This window comes from Anolis carolinensis, chromosome 1 (assembly GCF_035594765.1).
Source record: "Anolis carolinensis isolate JA03-04 chromosome 1, rAnoCar3.1.pri, whole genome shotgun sequence".
In the NCBI taxonomy this organism is placed as follows: Eukaryota; Metazoa; Chordata; class Lepidosauria; order Squamata; family Dactyloidae; genus Anolis; species Anolis carolinensis.
In genome coordinates, this window is record NC_085841.1 from 84,358,372 (window position 1) to 84,377,632 (window position 19,261).

Genomic DNA, 19,261 nt, shown 5'->3' on the forward strand with positions numbered 1-19,261 from the left:
GAAGAAATAGATGTATTAATTCTCAGCCGTGGCTCCCCGACTCTGGAACTCCCTCCCCAGGGAGATTAGGATGGCTCCCTCTCTATCTTCCTTCATGAAACAACTGAAGACTTGGATGTTTCGGCAGGCCTTTGGAGATACAGTCATTAATTAATCAGCCCCAGAGGGTTTTTAAATAATCTATCCTGTATTTATCATGGTCTTACCATTTATGTGTTTTAAATGTAATTTTTTATCCTGTATTGTTGTTTTAATTGATATATTATATTACTGTTTTATCTTTTTATATTGTGATTTGTACTATGTTGGTTATATTTTTGTCCTATGTTGTTTGGGCCATTGCCTCATGTAAGCTGCCCTGAGTCCCCGCGAGGAGATGGTGGCGGGGTATAAATAAAGTTTTATCATTATTATTATTATTATTATTATTATTATTATTATTATTATTATTATTATTATTAATAACCTTGTACACTGATAACTGTCTCTTCTCCCTCTCTTCAACTCTCTCCGTCTCTCCCTTTTTGCAACATACTTGATATTTGTAACGATTTAACTTACTGACAATAACTCTACGCTCCTTGCTTTTTCTCGTTATTTTGTTAACTTTTTCCCTTACCTGCCTTCCCTTTTCCCTTCTTGTTGTAAAAATAGGAAATGCTCAATAAAAAAACATTATTTTAAAAATCCTGTCATTTAATGAAGCCACACCTCTGTAACTATATTATGAACTTCAAGTTGCCACGAAATGTTATTCTAGCCCTTGTTGTAATTGCAGTATAAATTTACCTTATTAACAATTGAGAGTGCATTTACACTATAGAATTAATGCAATTTGACCCCACTTTAAAAGCTGTGGCTCAATACTATGGAATCTTTGGAATGGTAGTTTTAGAAGGTCTTTCACTTTTTCATCAAAGTACAACTCCCATGATTCCATGGCATTAAGTCACGGCAGTTAAGGTGATGTCAAATTGTATTAATTCTACAGTGTAGATGCATCCTAACGCATAGTGTATAACTAGTTACTTCTGAGCTCTAAGCCAGAACATCACAAAGTCAATGGAAAGGCATACTACAACTTGACATACTAATTTATTTGCTGGATCCATGAAGTGGAATGTAATCCTTAAAAATACATAGATGTATCAATTTACAAAAGGCACATGATTCATGTGCAGAAAATACATACACTCTTCCTCAAATATCACAAGTAAGGGTAGATTTTCAACCTCATTCCCAACAGCAATAAAAATTTAAGACTCCTGTAAAGCAATGCATTTTATTACCATGTTTCATTCTCCAGATTAATTAAAGGCTTATACTGTATTTATGCAGTTAAAATGCCTCAGCACGAGGCAATAGTTTTATTTTTATTTTTATTTTACAACAATCTCCTTCATTAAAAACAAATAACAAAAACATGGGGATGTTTTCCAAATCCCCATTTTTCAGATGAGAATTCTTAGACACCCATTTTAAGCTTTGAATAGCTATGCAGCACATTTTTGAAAAGTCCAAAACTTTTAGCATTTCAGTGTGTTTCTACTACCACTTTTAAAAGCAGCAAACCAGGACTTTCCTGCAAAGCACATGGAAAAGGCACCATAATGTATAGGCAAATATCTAGCAATCCATGGCACATTATAGTATGTCATCCAGACAACAGAGCTGTATAGTCAAAATTCAAGTCAGTACAAGAAACCACTCCATGACAGACAGAACATGGTTAAAAAGTGACTTCGAATTACTGTTATGTGCATTGGCCTATAGAGATTACAACGCAATGGAGAGCTTTCCAATTGACTGAACTACATTGAATATATGAGTCTATTTTAATATTCCAGGGCTGTGATTCATTAAAATAAATATGTATTTAAACAGACAGCTCATATTAAAACAATGCCAAAATTTGTACATATGATTCTGCAGCGTATGAAGTCAGATCATTGATTCATAATCTAACACAGGATAAGTTATGCCAGCCATTCAAGCCTTCTAGCTCCAGTGAATCTTTTCAACATCAATTTGATTTTCTGCAGCAGAGCTATTTGCTAATCAATTCTTGCATGTTGAAACAAATTCTGGGAAACAGTCTTGGATACATTCTGAGTTCATCTTATGTGTTATCTGAGCCTGTGGGATTCACTGTCACTTCACCAGCACATCCAACATGCTTATTTGGTCCAGAGTAGGAGGGACTGAGAGGGATACGCAAACCATCTTCCTAGAAAATTAGTTCAGCAATTACTGATGGTGTGGACAATATCTGTATACAATTTTGTTGTTCATTAAGTGGAAGTGGGCCTCAATTATTTCTGAGCAAAGTTAATGGATTCCTTGCATCTGCTCTGAGGGCCCTTCCACACAGGACTAAAACCTGTGCCAAAGCAGGTTTAAATAACCTACTTTGGCACAGATTCCAATCCACACCTACCCATCTAAACTCAGGCTTTCCGGGGGGTGGCTACATGACATCCCGAGACCCCACCCCAAGCCCCCAATTTAGCCCCTAAAACTTACTTTCAAAGGTCCACGGCCTCCATAAAGCTTCCCCTCAAGTTCTCCTGGCACGAGAAAATGATGCCTGAGGAGGTTGAGGAGGAAAATCCCTCTGCCCACCCCCATTGACTCGTGCATCATTTTCTCGCACCAGGAGAACTCAAGGGAAGGCTTTATGGCAGCTGGGGACCTTTAAGAGTAAATTTTAGGGGCTAAATTGACAGCTTTTGCCCAAAAGGTGTGGGATAACCGTGGAGACTCACCCCCATGTTGTCCCCACAGTGAGTCCCCACAGGCTCAATAGCACATTAGACCCAGGCCTTTCAGGAAGGCACAGATCTAATGGGGTATCTAATTAATTCAGAACAAATCAAGGAAACAAAGAATTAATTCCTTTTTACCGGAGGCATTGTTTGGACACCTCCGACAAAAACCGAGACAGGTCTGGATTTTTGGGTCTGTGGATGGGCCCTGAGAGAGACATAGGTTTTTGTTTTCTTGACAGGTGTGTCCTCAAAGGACTTCCATCACATGGAGATCCTTAAGCCAGGGGACAGTAAGGGAATCCGTCAGGCCATGGGGGAGATTGTCCTTAAGCATCCTGCATTACTAACATCGCTCCCTTCCCTATCACATGGGGAAACTGTCGCTGCCCAGCTCCCCCTGTGCTTCCTCAGCTTATGTAATGAGAACATGGGTAGCCACCTATGTTCTCAGTACTCCAGCCAACAACTCTTCCAGGATGGAGTCATGATGGAGTCCCACTGCAAGTAGCCCTGCATGATGTGATGGGTTCCAGGAAGCTCTGTCCTGGCTCCATCCTGGAAGCATCACAGGATGGGGAAAAAGCCCCATATGTTGAGGTCACTAAATTCTCATTCCATTACACTGATCTTCTCAATGAGGATCTAACAGACAGTCTGATGAACCACAAGGTTCCTTGAAACTGAATATGAAAGGCATTGGTCTACTCTGACTGCCAGAAACTCACCATTTCCTTCAACTAAAAGTTCCATAGATTTAAGACCAGTTCAAGAAATTTTGTTACTGAGACAAAGGCAAAATCGGCCTTCTTCATTGCATGTACGGAGGCTAATTCGACTGGCAGTCAAACCTTCTTTCAACATGCAGATAGGTCAGCATCCTCCACCATACCTGAAGATAGCAGAGTAATTTAGGAGACCCAGACCAGGACACGTGGTATTTAACATCTCTAATTTCCAAAACCTTATTCCCTCTCATAATCCACTACATGCATCAACCATTTCCATCCACATAATGGTAGAACTGTCTCTTCTGCATGTGTAAAAAAAATATGTACTACCCTACTTATTATGTGCAAATGCCTCCATCAAAATGATGCCCTACAATTTTTTTCAACTTCAGTTCCCTTCAATTCCAGCAAACATAGCCCATCATAAGAAAGTTGGGAGTTACTGTCCCAAATCATTTGAAGACCCCAGGCTACGGAGTATTCAGAGCACAACCCAAAGCCCTTTTGATGACTGTTCAGTTTTACAATCAACCACAATGATCCATGGCTCAACAGTTCTAAAGCCAGTTTACAATTAAGCAAGCCCACAAAGCACAAATGTTCTATTCTCCATTTACACATTTCAGTCGTATTTTAATGGTATGTAGTACATATTCTACTGAGATAAATGGAAAAGACACAAGATTCAATGATTGATGGTGGATTGTGCCAACAGACTCCAACTCTGTGCTTTCATCCAATTCCCTTCACAGAAAGAAACCACAAAAAGGAACCTTAGCTTCTTTTCATGCCTTTAAGTTTAAAAGATTGTTCTCAAATCCATGCCAGTGAAGAAAATTATCTGGATTATAGGTGTTTCTTTTTCACTATTCTATTCCACATCAAGAACAAATGTACACCAAGTTAAACTGTATTCAAGATGTCAAATGTCAAATGGCCCCATACATGGAAGTTTCTACTCTGGATCAAACCCTAAAAACGTTACGCCCCTCTTTAAAAAAACCTACAATTACTTCCAGTGATCATACTGGCAGGGGGACTATAGAACTAAATACTTAAAAAGTAAATTTTCCAAATTTTGCGCTTGAGCTATGTTTTCTTTTAGACTTGTGCGTTGGCAAATTCTAATAATTTGCACATTGTTGTTATGTGAGGGTAGCTTTCATTCATCTCAACAGACTTGGATCTCAATAAATTTTCTCAAAACCAGATTGACTACTTAGATATCAGGGCTGATTCTGCCATTAGGTAGATGATGTGTCAAGAGCTAAGGAAGTTTCCCAGCTGTCTTCTTGAACACCTGTTTTTAGCTGTGGGCACACAGAGCTGAATATGCCACATAGTCTGTCCACTTGACCAGTCTGAGCTCAGTGAAAGATAGCTCTGCCATTGCAAGTGCTGGAATAAATTTCAACTGCTAGTTCAGCTGCCCTTTGTCTATAGGATGGGGAGGGAGTACTATTTTGTGCCTTGCCTCAAGACAGGAAAATGTCTTGATTTGGTCCTTGGAGTACAAATCCACACATACAACCACTATTTTTTCTAGTCTTGCCTAGGGATGTTAGAATAAAACTACAACTTTTGAACTTTATGTGTAGAAAAAAGCATTTCTATAGTTCCCTGTAGTGAAACTGCTCTTAGAGGAAGACATTTTGCTTTTCAATTTTAGTATCTCCAAAATAATGCTAAAAGAAGTTTAAGAATAACAGTGGCTTACAATAAGTTAGAATTAATGTACAAACACAAAAACCTGGTGTTTGATGGTGGATGGAAGAACATTAGGAAGACAACAGCTACAGAAAAAGCAAGGTGAGAGCACACCACTTAGGAGCTCATCACACTTACCAATTTAAGCATCCTAAGATGCTTACCAGCCAGTTGTAGGATGGATGGGCATGCAGCCCATCACACAAATTCCCTCTACATCTGGTGAAGGCCCCAGCCCCAATTGGTAGGGAAGCATCCTAGAACGTTTCCTCATCAACACGGGAAGACTCCCATGTTGGGCGATGCTTCCTCTGTGTGATGGGGGAAGCATTGCCACATGACACGGGGGGGGGGGGGGCATGCGCTAAGGTCCTTAAGTGCAGGGGCATTAGACAGGGGCAATGGTATTTCTTTAAAGCCCAACACATTTTTAACAGCTTTTCTTTCTTAGAAGCATACTGGAACTATAGTCTTCACTCATTTCTGTACACTTTGGTAATTTGTGTGGGAAAGGTTAGGACAGTAAAAGTTGGAACTTGATAATATCAGAATGGACACACACACCTAAAGTTCTATTAATGTGATAAGACAATTGTTTGAAAGCCGTGTGAATGTGACAAAGTGACTGTATGGATGTATGCAAGATGAAAAGGGTTACTTAAAAGAACCCCTAAGGAAAAGCAATGATTTGAAATGTAGCATTCAATACACAATATATATTTTACCTCCCCCCCCCCTTATTTAGGTAAGGCTAAGGAAGTGGTGCCGTTATTTATTAGAGAGCCATAACTGGGGGGGGGGGGGCACTTTTTTTTTAAGTACAGTTATCTGAATCTTCAAACCAGCATGGCCAGAAACCAACTTCTTTGGGAGTTTGGAGAGCTGTCATCCAAAAAATTAACTTTTCCAAGTAAATCTTTGGCATAAAGACTGACTGTCAAAGGGTACCTATTTAGTTTGGTTTCAGTGACTTTATCTGTCATTGTTGTGTTGTGTATCAATCAAGTTTCTAATATGTTTTTAACTGATATTTTGCTTTTAAACTGTATTTAATTATAGTTAGCTATCTTGAGTGGCACTGGAGGTGGAAAGATAGGTTACATATTAAATACTTAAATATTTATCGAGGATGTTTGAAGAGTCTAGCAAGAGAGCACTGTCATCATATACCCTTGACCAAAAAAGGATACACTCCTGCTATCTGGGATTGTTGTCTTCTTCCAAGCACATGGCTTCAGGAGGAAGACAGAGAAAGGGAGACCCACCTAGCCAGCCAGATCAGTTGAATCAACCCTGGTGATCAATGAGATGACAAATATCAGGGCCAGATTGCTCTCGCAGCCTTTATAGAGGATGGTTCTATATGAAATCTTCACGTTCAGAAGCTGGTAAATATCAGCGACTGGACAGCCATGTCAGAAACAGAGTTGTTGTCTTCTGGGTGTACTCATGGAGTTACCAGGCATATCAGCACAGACACTGTGAGAAGCTAGAAGATTTACATTGCCTCATCCTACAGGATACTTTCTATGTTCTTCGGTTGTTACTATAATCCTACCTGTCTGATATGTATTTGAGTTTTCAAAAGTAACAATGCATGTCTCCTGAATTCTACAGAAAATAGTGAATTCTTGAATATGCATACATATGAGTATGAGTTACCATACACATATACACAAACACACAAGCTGAAAATGTTCTGAGGCAAATTTGAGAATATACAACTTACTCCCACCTCTCTCTCTCTCTCTCTCTCTCTCTCTCTCACTCACGCACGCACGCACGCACACGCACGCACGCACACGCACGCACACACCTCACTTTGCCAGCAAAGACAAGCAAGGAAATTGAAATGATGCAGAATTATCTGCAGGGTCTTATATAACTTCTGCTCATTGACTATTACAACTGTTCCATGTATAGGTGAGACTTGTACAGCACACACAACATCTGGAAGATTAGACAGAAGAACCACAAAAGAGCTGACTTACACTTTTTGCATTTCTGATTTGTTTAATGTTCTTGTCCACAGGGAATCCAATCAGTGGCAGCTTGTGAGTTCCACATTAGTGGTATAATGAGCTCAATGTTTTAGCCCAACTTTTAAAGGGGGTGGGCCTATTTAGGGGATGGTATCTGCACTCTTGAGCCCTCAGTGGCAGAGCAGGTTAAACCGCTGAGCTGCTGAACTTGCTGATCGAAAGGTTGGTGGTTCGAATCCAGGGAAGGGGGTGAACTCCCATTGTTAGCCCCAGCTTCTGCCAACCTAGCAGTTTGAAAACATGCAAATGTGAGTAGATGAATAGGTACCACTCCAGCAGGAAGGTAATGGCGCTCCATGCAGTCATGCGGGCCACATGACCTTGGAGGTGTTTACCGACAACACCGGCTCTTCAGCTTAGAAACGGAGATGAGCACCAACCACCAGAGTCAGACAAAACTAGACTTAATGTCAGGGGAAAACCTTTGCCTTTACCACCTATCTGCATTCTGGATAGCATCTTCACATTTTGGACTAAAACCCAGTGAGGCTTCACTGCCCAACTGACATGAAAGGCACCAGTCAGCACTGAATTTAGTGCTATTTCCCTTTTTATTCTATTAAGAACAAATATTCTCATCTTCTGCTCACACATACCATAGTTTTAATGGCTATAAACAATTCAACTAGTACTTCAAAGAGTACTTATTGAAGAAATTAATTAGGTTAATCCTGTTGACATCTGTGAATACAAAACACAAGCCTATGTGCCTATTTTGCTGATCCAGGCCTAATCCTGATCTGAAAATCAGAGGTAAGTCCACTCGGAGGGAAAACAGACTTGCACAGAAACTAAGCATGAACATAATGCTTTTGTCCCATCAGAATGAGGTAAAATATCCCTAATAAACAATTACGATTTGTCTGTGAACATATGAAAGCATCTGTCCATTTGTACTCCCACCACAAGGAATAATATATATATATGTATCCTTGATTATGATTTACAAAGAAATTATTCTTCAAGGACTTGGTAATTCTTCATTCTCTACTAAATAATCTTTCTTCATATAATTTGCTCCTCGGACCAACCTCCATACTCCAAGGTAAGCATCTTTTAATGAGCTTTTACTAAGTCCTTCAGAGCTTCCCTCTTCAGAGATCATGGATGTATTTGCTTCTCTCATAATGCTGTCCACCTCTTCTGTGCTTTGCTGGTTGCTTTCACCTATTGCCTCCTCTATCATTGTATCTCCTGGCTCTGCCTCGTTGGATATCTCCTCCATTATGAAGGGTGGCTGATCTCCATCACATTCTTTCTTTTCCTCCTGCCTAATTTCCTTCTCCAGATCTTCATAATTACTTTGCTTTCGTGTTTCAATGTACTTGACCACACAGTAAATGACGGATCCCACAGTATTTACCACCACCCCTGCTATGAACAGTTTTGTGGGCTCAACATCGTTGAAGGCCACCATCCCAACTGTAATGGTCGCAATGCTCTTCACCACCCCAACAAAACTAGTAGTGACCGCTGAGTTGATATAAGTGCAGTGAAGAGTAGTGAAATTCATGGCACAGCCAATAAAAACACATGCAATGAAGATACATGTCATGAGAGGATCTTTCCATCCTGGGAAGGACCAAACGTTGATGGCATCCATGCTGGCAAAGGAGAAGATGATGAGGAAAGGGGTGGCTGACACAGCGATGACATACTGAGCTGTCAAAGGTCCATAGTCACTGTCTGCACTTGTCTTTTGGATGAGTACCAAATATGCTGCATGCACCAACACAGCCAGCACTCCAGTCACGTACCCAAGTGGATCCCCAGTCAGATCACCCGCACCTGCCAATTGGGAAAGAAAGGGAAAGAAACATGCACTTACATACTGTTCTGTGTTTTGAGATTACACACACATTTAAGCTAAATTCACAAAGGACAGGTTTATCAGGGCTGTCAGGGCTGTAAAATTGTTACACTACAATTCCCAGACTCCCTCAGCCAGCATTCTCTATTGAAAAAGATTTTTATATACACAGTACACAAGATCTGCTATCAGCTAAAGGTAAATTGGGACAAACAACAATGAACAGTCATAATTCACACCAATCTGCTTTGTTTGTGTCTTTCCAAATCCAGTCATACGGCTGGTCCCGTTCAAGTATTCTGAATTAGAAAGAATTCAAATGGATTCAGCCGCATTATACTTCTGTGCCTAAATTCTAATGCAAAAGGCATGTTCAGAAGTGACGGATAACTCTATGTCATTTAAATATGGCTTGGAGTGAGTGCCCCTCTCTAGCACACTTCAGTCTGATATTCTGTGTGAACATATTCAAATAAAACAAGTTTGGCCACAACTGGGCCTGTCATTAGGCAAAACGAAGCGTCCACTTCAAGCACCAGGCTTTAGATGTTATCCTGGGGGATTTCTAAGACCCACCCACCCACCCTTCCATGAATACCTAAAATTGTGGATAATACTGAACCCTATATTTTGACTATACCTGAGCCAGAAGCATACCATAGAATTGCACTGGAAGACTTAAAGAGGCCCACAATCATTTTTGGGGAATATTTTTGAAGCGTGGGTAAGTGAAACTGGATATCAAATCAGTGGATAAAGCAGTCATGTTGTATTTACACTTCATATGCTGAAATAATTTGGTTGATTTTGGGTACACCTTGACTTGACTGTCGGAAAGCAGGATGGTTTGGGCCATCCTTGTCAATTGGTATTGGCAAAAATCCAAACTTTACTGGACTTCACTCTGCATCCCAATTCAGGGCAGTCTCAGTTAAGTAGTGCTGATCACTTAATAAACTGGTAATGCATATGGTAATAAATATAAGCACAGTAATTCCATGCCAAAGAAGAACGCTAAATGAACAATTGTACTGGACTTTCTGTAATAATCAAGCTAGACTACTATACAATTCCAAAGCGCAATGGATTGGATTCAATTCAAATCATCTATGCTGAACTGTACCACTGACTGTGGATACAAGTGTGTGTATATATGTGTTCAGTTGAAACGACTGCATTCAGTGGCAGTTTATATTGGTCTTTATGGCATCCTTCCTTAGCTGCATCATCAGCTTTCCCAAAAATATATAAACTATATTGGAACTTCATCTGCTAGTCTTTTATATACCAAATTATCTTTTATAACATGGTTTGTAATGTTATACTGCACAAATTGACTGGAATTAAAGAGTTTGTGCAATTTTGCTGATTTAAGGCCACAGCATGAATTCTGTAGTTTTTCATAATCTAGTTTATAATCTAAATCATACTTACTGCAAGTAAATTTGATTATAACATCCTTTATTTGTTAAATAGATTTGTGAGATTTCTAAAGGATCTCAGTTTGAATCCCATTCAGTACTTTGTACTGAAATGTTTACCCTTCACTGCATCAGGTATCAAGCTTTAGAAGAAAGATTGTTATAATATCTTGCTTATGCTTTAAGATAGTACAGAAAACACACAGCTTCTGTTTCTGTCTGAACACTTATTACATTCCTTTTTTAAACTCTCCAGTTTAATGGATTTGGGGGGGGGGGCTGTAAATTAAAATAAAGAACAAAGATGGCTTCTACATAATTGCATAGTCTAGTGCTTATGCAAAGGGAAAGAAGGAAGTAGACAAGCAGGTAATCTTCATCCATTGACTAGAAAATGGAATCAACATAATAGAACCAAGTGAAGTGAATGGTGTCATCGATTTCAGAAGACAGGACACAGGGACCCTCTCCAAGGAAAGCATTTCAGAGACAATGAGAGTTGAATTCTGAAATATTATTGTTCCTGTTGTTGTTTCCATGTTATTTCAAAGGTTTGCCATTCCATCTTCCTAAAATGAAAGAGTGTGGATTTCCTTGGCTGGGTGGGGATTGAACTGTCCCCATGAGTCTTATGACCTTATCACACGGGGAAGCTTCCCCCCCCCCCCCCGCCATTTCACCAGCAAGTGTGGCTAAATAGCAGACACATGGGGCAACTCCATCGCATAGTGATGCTTTCCCCATCATACGGGGGAGTATTGCCCAAACAGGGCAGAAGCGTATTGGCTCCAAACACAGGAGCCTTCCAAACACGGGAAGGCTCCTGTGTTTGGCAAGGATGCTTCCAACCTGATTGGGGGAGGGGTCTCTGCTGGAAGTCGCACAATATCGTGTGATAGCCGGTGTGGAGCTCCGTCCCCAAAGAAGGCTCACGGCATCTTGAGAAGCTTGTTTTTCTAGTGCAACACTCAAGCCATTGCACCACACTGGCTCTCTTTTACTACCCCCATTGCTATCAATATAAGTGCAAAACAACTGGAGCCATATCAAGAAGTAGCACTTTGAACTGGTTCCATCTGACTTGAATAGAAAATTTCATAGAAATCTTTTCCTAGTCTGTCTTCAGTCACATTATTTTATAGCCAGCAAGCATCTGCAGACCACTGCTTATCAGTTTCATGTTTCACTGATACCTGTACTGTTTTAAATAGTAAGAGCATGAATCCACTCAGCTGGGCAGCTCATTGTGCAGGGAAACTATCAGCTAGCTTTTACAGGGGGTAGTGGGGACAGAGACAAAAGGACTGACTGTGTTTGGATTGGCAATAGTTTACTTTGAGACACTACGACAGAATGAATGTTGCATGTCTTAAATGTATTCATTTTCTTTCATGATGGGCAAAAGAGGTTTTCCAATGTTTGCAGCAGCCTTGTGAAAGGTCTGTAGGCATTTTCCTAGTGCTTCTATGGGCGATAAATGTGTATCTTGTAGCATTATAATGGATGCATGTGATGAGCCATACACTTCACTGTTCCCAGTGCTCTGAGCAAGTTAGCAACCATTTTTAAAAATCGAAAAACAGAAAACAAGAAAATGTTAAGTGCACTCATGTATACAAAGCTTCCCTTAATAATGAAATTGTCCACACACCAGAAGATGTTCTGGATCTCTTCTAATGAATCACACACTCTGTTGACTTGACATAAGCACATTTGTGCATATTATGGGGCAAATGAACAGAAAGAAGTCCTTCTCCCTATCTCATCATACTGGAACCAGTAATAATCCACTGAAGCTAAAGAAGTGAGTGGGGGAACAGAGGAGAAATAAAAGGCAGAACTACACAGTTACACCACACAATTCACTGCCAAAAGATTTAGGGATGCCAGCTTTAAAAGGGGATCAGATTCATAGAACATAAGGCTATTGATGGATGCTACACAAAATCATTACACACCAAAGGCAGCATCAAAGAGTGTGTACTAGATCAGTTGATAGTGACATGAATAGTAGGACATGGCTGTTCTAATGCTTCACTTGTGGGATTTCTCATGGACCCCAGTTGACTATGGACTAAACAGATTATGGCTCTTCTTAGGCTGATACAAATATAATTAAATCTAACAGTGTGAGAGGGGATTATGCTCCTGTGGTAAGAGTTATCAGTCCTTACTTTGTACAATTATTATGGTAGTGGTGCTGAATCAGGGCCAATATGGCAGAAATGGAAAAGGTTCTTATTGTTTCAACTGAACATAGCCTAGGTGATCCAAATGATACAAACAATTCAGTCAAAACTGATGAGTGACTTAAATGTGACAACTGTCAAAAATTGACACCAACATGAAAAGAAACATTAGTGGAATACTCTCTCATAAAAGAGAGAAAAACAACAGTGCCACAATATAGATATGCGGGGAGGAATGATACAAAACCCAAGCTATCTCATTGCTTTCAAATATAAATTTCTTTTAGCAATGACTGTAGCAGGGATCATCTTCCAGGCAAAGTATTCTCACTAGAAAATATATGGTCACCTTTTGCACCTTTGTACAAAAATAACTGAATAGAAAGTAAGTGCTGGTTAATTGTTTTGTCTTTGTCCCAATTCTTGAGATAATTCAGTCACTTTACTCAGCCAAATCCACCCCAGCCTAACTACCTAGATGTAAATAAGGAATGAACATGATCATCCAAAATTAGTTTATATTCCAAAACACACACCCATGGATGAACTTTGGAAATCCTTTTTTTTATTCCTCAACTATTAAAATGCTTATAATAGACTTTAATTATAGAGACAGTGACACTGCCTGTTAGATCCATAATGTGGATTTTCACAGGAGTATTTCTTATTCTTGGCAACAGCTGATATGCGAATGAGAAGCCAGGCAGCTGCATAGGGTTGGAGGAAAAAGGGGAATTGGGAATAACCAGCTGGGCCACTTCAGGCAAAGCAGTATTTTTCAACACAGTGATAACCTCTGAGAAAGAGAAATCACATCTATTCACAATCTATATATACTGTCGCATAGTGAACACTTGAGACTGTATAGATATATTGCTCTGCAGATGCACTTTTAAAAGATACTTGTGTGTACAAATGCTCCTGTTCCCCAAGGGGCTATCTATTTGATTAGGAGCAGGGAAAGTATGATTACATGTGTTTCAAATGCTGAATGATGGTTTCTGCAAAGAAAAAGAACACTGGGGAGAATTTAGAGTCTTACCAGTTTCAGTTCCATCTCAAATCGAAATAGATTGCAATGAGTTGATATGCATTTTAGAGGAAAAAAGAGAGAGGCTGGATTGGGATTAGGAATAGCCCCCTTTTTACTTATAAAGAGAGACACCAAGATAACTGGAAGAGAAGGCACACAAAAGATCTGTACATTGATATAAAGATGTCTATTTATCCCTGACACAACAATTGGTCAGAGCAGGTTATATTTTAAATACATATGTTTGTATCTTGGAATGTGTTAGATAACTGCAGACAAGCAACAGCCCAAATAGAGCTGAAGGAAGAACAGTAGGAAACAGAGGCAAGATAATAGGTCAGTGAGGTTAGATCAGGCATGGGCAAACTTCAGCCCTCCAGGCTGAAGTCTGCCCATGCCCCCCCCCCCACTTAAGCAGCTGAGGGGGGAAAGGAAGGGGCCTGAGGCTGTGAGGAATGCTGGGAGTTGAAGTCCAAAACACCAGGAGGGCTGAAGTTTGCCTATGCCTGAGTTAGATGGTGGTAAGAGAAGAAAACAGAACAGAACTGAGAATTTTGTCATAACATAGACTGAAAAAGTGTATATTATTAAACTCAAAGAGTTTGAAAGGACTGCAAATACACTTCAAGTATCCTTTATCCAAAATTCTTAGGAGCAGAAGGACTGTGGATTTTTTTCCGATTTTGGAAACTTGTATTTGCATATGCGGATATAATGAGATAGCTTTGAGATAGGGCCCAAGTCTTAACATGAAATTAATTACTGTTGTATATACACCTTATAATAATAGCCTGAAGATCATTTTAAGCAAGATTTTTAATAACTGTGTGCATGAAACAAAGCTTGCGAACCCTGAACCATCAGAAAGCAGTGGTGCTCTTATCTCAGTCACCCAGGTGGACAATTTTGTATTTTGAGCATTTCATATTTTGGAATTATGGATAAGACATACTGGACCTGAAATGAAACCATTAATCTTTTGAGGAAAGGTAAGTTGTGCAGTGGTGGACTTGCTGACAGCGGCCGAGGAAGTGAAATTAGGCATTTGCAGGAAGGTACAGAATACTGTGTGGAGAAGTATAATGAAAGGATTGACTGCAAGGACTGAAAGGTGACACTGTGTCACAGGGAAGAGCATAGCATTAAATGATCTATGAAAAACGGGGAAAGCGAGTTGATGGTCTGGAAAAAAATGGCAAGGTGTCGAGGATGGTGAGAAATCATGTGGGTTAATTCCAACTCTAGAGGTCATCCGAGATGCAATGAGGAGGAGGCCAGGGAGCCTGAAGGGTCTGAAACAGGAAAGAGTGTCAGAGTCCCAGGGATAAGGGAGCTGCAGGAAATGCCAGGCGGAGCTGACAGGAGAGAGAAGCGGTGGCTGGGTGGAGGAGGGCGGGCTGTTGAAGTGGAAGAGAAGGGGGAGACAAGGAAGACTTTTTAAAGAGAGGTTGGCCTGCCATCTGTCAGGAGTGCTTTGATTGTGAGTTCCTGCAAGGTGCAGGGGTCTGACTGAATGGCTCTTGGGGTCTCTTCCTACTTTATGTTTCTATAAATCCAACAGTTCCTATCATGAGTTGTTGTGGGTTTGGAAAGGTGACAGTGTGCCTGAGGGAAGAGCACTGGGGTGGGATGATCTATGAAGAATGGGAAAAGGAACTTGATGGTGTGGAATGGGGTGTGGTTGGGGGTTGGATTGAGGGTTGGTGGAGGGGTCTCTCGCTTGTCAGGATGGGCGCCTTTTGGCTCCCCATAGAAATCAAAGTGGTGCCAAACTGCCTTCATTCTATAGCGTAGACTCACAATCAAAGGACTATTAGACTGCAAGGAGGGAAAGGTGACACTGTGCCAGAGGGAAGAGCATTGGGATGGGATGCTCTACGAAGAGCGGGAAAGAAAGTTGATAGTGTTGTCTTGTCGAAGGCTTTCATGGCCGGAATCACTGGGTTGCTGTTTGTTTTCCGGGCTGTATGGCCATGTTCCAGAAGCATTATCTCCTGACGTTTCGCCCATATCTATGGCAGGCATCCTCAGAGACCTCACAACCTCTGGGGATGCCTACCATAGTTGAGGGCGGAATGTCAGGAGAGAATGCTTCTGGAACATGGCCATACAGCCCTGAAAACAAACAGCAACCCAATCAAAGGACTATTAGACTGCAAGGATGGAAAGGTGACACTGTGCCAGAGGGAAGAGCATTGGGATGGCATGATCTATAAAGAGCGGGGGAAAGGAAATTGACGGTGTTGTCGAAAGCTTTCATGGCCGGAATCACTCGACTGCTGTGAGTTTTCCGGGCGGTATGGCTATGTTCCAGAAGCATTCTCTCCTGACGTTTTGCCCACATCTATGACAGGCATCCTCAATCTCCGAAACGTCAGGAGAGAGTGCATCTGGAACATGGCCATACCGTCCGGAACACGCACGCACAGCATCCCAGAAGTTGATGGTGTGGAATTGGTGGGAGGTGGGGGGCTGGATTGAGGGTGGGCCGAGGGGTCTCTCTCTTGTCGGGATGGGCGCCTTTCAGCTCCGCATGGAAATCAAAGTGGGGTCTTAATTCTACAGTGCAGAAGGGAGGGAGGGGTTGGGCTGAGGGCCGGGGTGAGCGCCCTTCCCCTCCTCTGGCTCCGCGTGGCATCGACGGGGTGCCCGGGCGCCTTCTCTCCAGGGGCCGGGCAGTGTAGGCGCGCTTGCCCCGTCCTGCCCCTCTCCCCGCCCGCCGGCCCGGCTGGGGACTCACCGGCGAGGGCGGCGCCGCAGGTAGTGATGAGGACGGCGAGGGAGACGCCGAGGGAAGGCACGCCGTTCTTGAGGACGAGGACGCCGATGAGGAGGGTGACGAGGGGCAGGCAGCGCTTGAAGACCACGTACATGGGGAGGCTGAGCCCGCGCAGCGACCAGAGGGTGAGGCTGGACTGGAGCGTGGAGAGGAGGGTGACGCCGGCGAAGAGGCGCGCCAGGCTGGGGCCGAAGGGCGGCACGTCCAGGGCGCCCCGCCGCCGCAGCAGCTCCAGGCTCAGCGCCGCCGTGGAGCTGGTCAGGCACTGCAGCAGCGTCAGGAAGGCGAAGTGGTAGCGGCTCAGCAGGAACTTCAGCAGGATGTTCAGCGAGCCCGAGAAGACCCCGTGCGCCACCGCCACCCACACGCCCAGCGCCCGCCGGCCCCGGCACAGACCCTGCATGGCGCGGCCGTCCCCTTCGCCCTCAGTCCCGCAGAGGCAACTTCGCCGGCAGCCCAGAGCGGAGAAGAGGAGCCTTCTCCCCCGCGATCCCCCCGCCTCCCATCCACTCCCACTCAGGGACTCATCGCGGGGAGGAGGAGGAGGGAGAGGAGGGCTGGATCAAGAGGGGACGGCGCGAAGATGCCACGAGAGACGACGGCGGCGGCGGCGATGCTGACGCAGCAGGCGAACACCGGGGACGAGGCGCTTCCCATTAGTTTAATTAACAAGCGGGAACCATCCGAGGAACCCGCTTGAAGAGGCTTTGTTCCTGGAAGGGAAGGCTTGGAGGGAGGAGGGAGGGAGGGAGGGAAGGAGGCAGGCTGGAAGGAAGGAAGAAGGCACGACGCTGCCAAGGGTTTGCCCGCTTTCTCTCTCGTGTCCCCCCAAAACCGAGGCTTAATGATGGAGAAGGAAGGGCTGAAGATCGCACAAATACATGCCACTTCGAATAATTTGCTCTCTCTCTCTCTCTCTCTCTCTCTTGTTTCCTCCCAAACCGAGACTTAAGGATGGAGAAAGGAAGGGGGGGACTATCGGGGCAAGGCACACAAATACATTCTCTTGCTCTCTCTCTTGTTTCTCCCCCTCAAACCAAGACCTAAGGATGGAGAAGGGAGGCTTGAAGATCACACAAATACACACCACTTTTAATGATTTGCTCTCTCTCTTTTTTCCTCCTCAAACTGAGACTTAAGGATGGAGGAGGATGGGTTAAAGATCAGGCCAGTTCACACAGATACACACTCTTGCTCTCTCTCTCTTGTTCCTCCCCCTCAAATCAAGACTTCAGGATGGAGAAGGAAGAGTTGACTATCAAGGCAACACACACAAATACACACTCTTCCGCTCTCTCTTGTTTCTCCCCCTCAAACCGAGACTTCAGGATGGAGAAGGAAGGCTTGAAGATCACACAAATACACACCACTTGGAATGATTTGCTCTCTGTCTTGTTTCCCCCTCAAGGCGAGACTTAAGGATGGAGAAGGAAGGGTTGACTATCAGGGCAAGGCACACAATACACACTCTCTTGTGTTGTCAAAGGCTTTCATGGCCGAAATCACTGGGTTGCAGTGAGTTTTCCGGGCCCTATGGCCATGTTTCAGAATCATTCTCTTCTGACGTTTCACCTACATCTATAGCAAGCATCCTCAGAGGTTGTGAGCTCTGTTGGAAATTAGTCAAGTAGGGTTTATACATCTTTGGAGGGTCCAAGGTGGGAGAATGAACTCTTGTCTGCTTGAGGCGAGTGTGAATGGTGCAATTGGCCACCTTGATTAGCACTGAATGGCCTTGCAACTTCAAAATCTGGCTGCTTCCTGCCTGGAGGAATCCTTTGTTGGGAGCTGCTAGTTGGCCCTGATTGTTTCATTTTCTGGAATTCCTGTTTTCCTCTCTTGCGCTCTCTCTTGTTTCTCCCCCTCAAACCAAGACTTAAGAATGGAGAAGGGAGGGTTGAATATCAAGGCAACGGACACAAAAACACACACTCTTGCGCTCTCTCGTTTTCTCCTCCTCAAACCAAGACTTAAGGATGGAGAAGAAAGGGCTGAATATCAGGTCAACGCACAATACACACTCTCTTGTTCTCTCTCTTGTGCCCCCCCCCCCCCCCAAAACCGAGGCTTAAGGATGGAGAAGGAAAGATTGAAGATCACACAAATACACACAACTTGGAATGATTTGCCTTTTTCTTGTCCCCCCCCCCCCCCCCCCCACACACACCTCAAACCGAGACTTTTAAGGATGGAGAAAGAAGGGTTGAGTATCAGGGCAACGCACAATACACACACTCTTTCTCTCTCGTTTCTCCCCCTCAAACCAAGACTTAAGGATGGAGAAGGAAGGCTTGAAGATCACACAAAGACACACCACTACGAATGCTTGTGCTCTCTCCTTCTTGTTTCCCCCTCAAGCCGAGACTTAAGGATGGAGACGGATGGGTCGAATGAGAGAACAGTACTTCTCAAACCCAAGACTGATGTTTCCTTCCAAACACAAAACCAGGATGGAGAAAGAGAATAGAGAGGTTGGGTCCGAAAGGGGCCGAGTGCGAGACGCACACACGAATACACACACTGCTACTTCCGAGTTATTTGGTCTGGGAAATAAAACGCAGGGTCTACACTGCGAGAAAGAGGCGGGCAAAGCGGAAAGAGGGTGATTGACCCGTCTTGGGCACCATTCCGTAATGGAGTAGCCATTTATACTTATTCAATGATTGCCGATGAGGGGTTTTCTTCTGAAGGATCAGAGAAATGTCCTGACCCGGCCTCTGGCTTGGCGGGTCTTTGGCAAGCACCAGAAGCAGCTGCGCAATGGCCGCTTTCGGGTCACCTCTT

The 19,261-nt window shown here is 43.1% G+C and overlaps 1 protein-coding gene across 1 annotated transcript; it reads right to left on the reverse strand.

Moving 5' to 3' along the window:
- Positions 1-1,076: 1,076 nt before the first annotated feature.
- Positions 1,077-17,398, reverse strand: slc35d3 (solute carrier family 35 member D3). Its single transcript, XM_003223285.4, has 2 exons — positions 16,439-17,398; positions 1,077-9,033 (listed from the first exon to the last, which is right to left on the reverse strand). The coding sequence occupies exons 1-2, from the start codon at positions 16,878-16,880 to the stop codon at positions 8,207-8,209; spliced, it is 1,269 nt and encodes a 422-aa protein (XP_003223333.1). The 5' UTR covers positions 16,881-17,398; the 3' UTR covers positions 1,077-8,206.
- Positions 17,399-19,261: the final 1,863 nt, after the last annotated feature.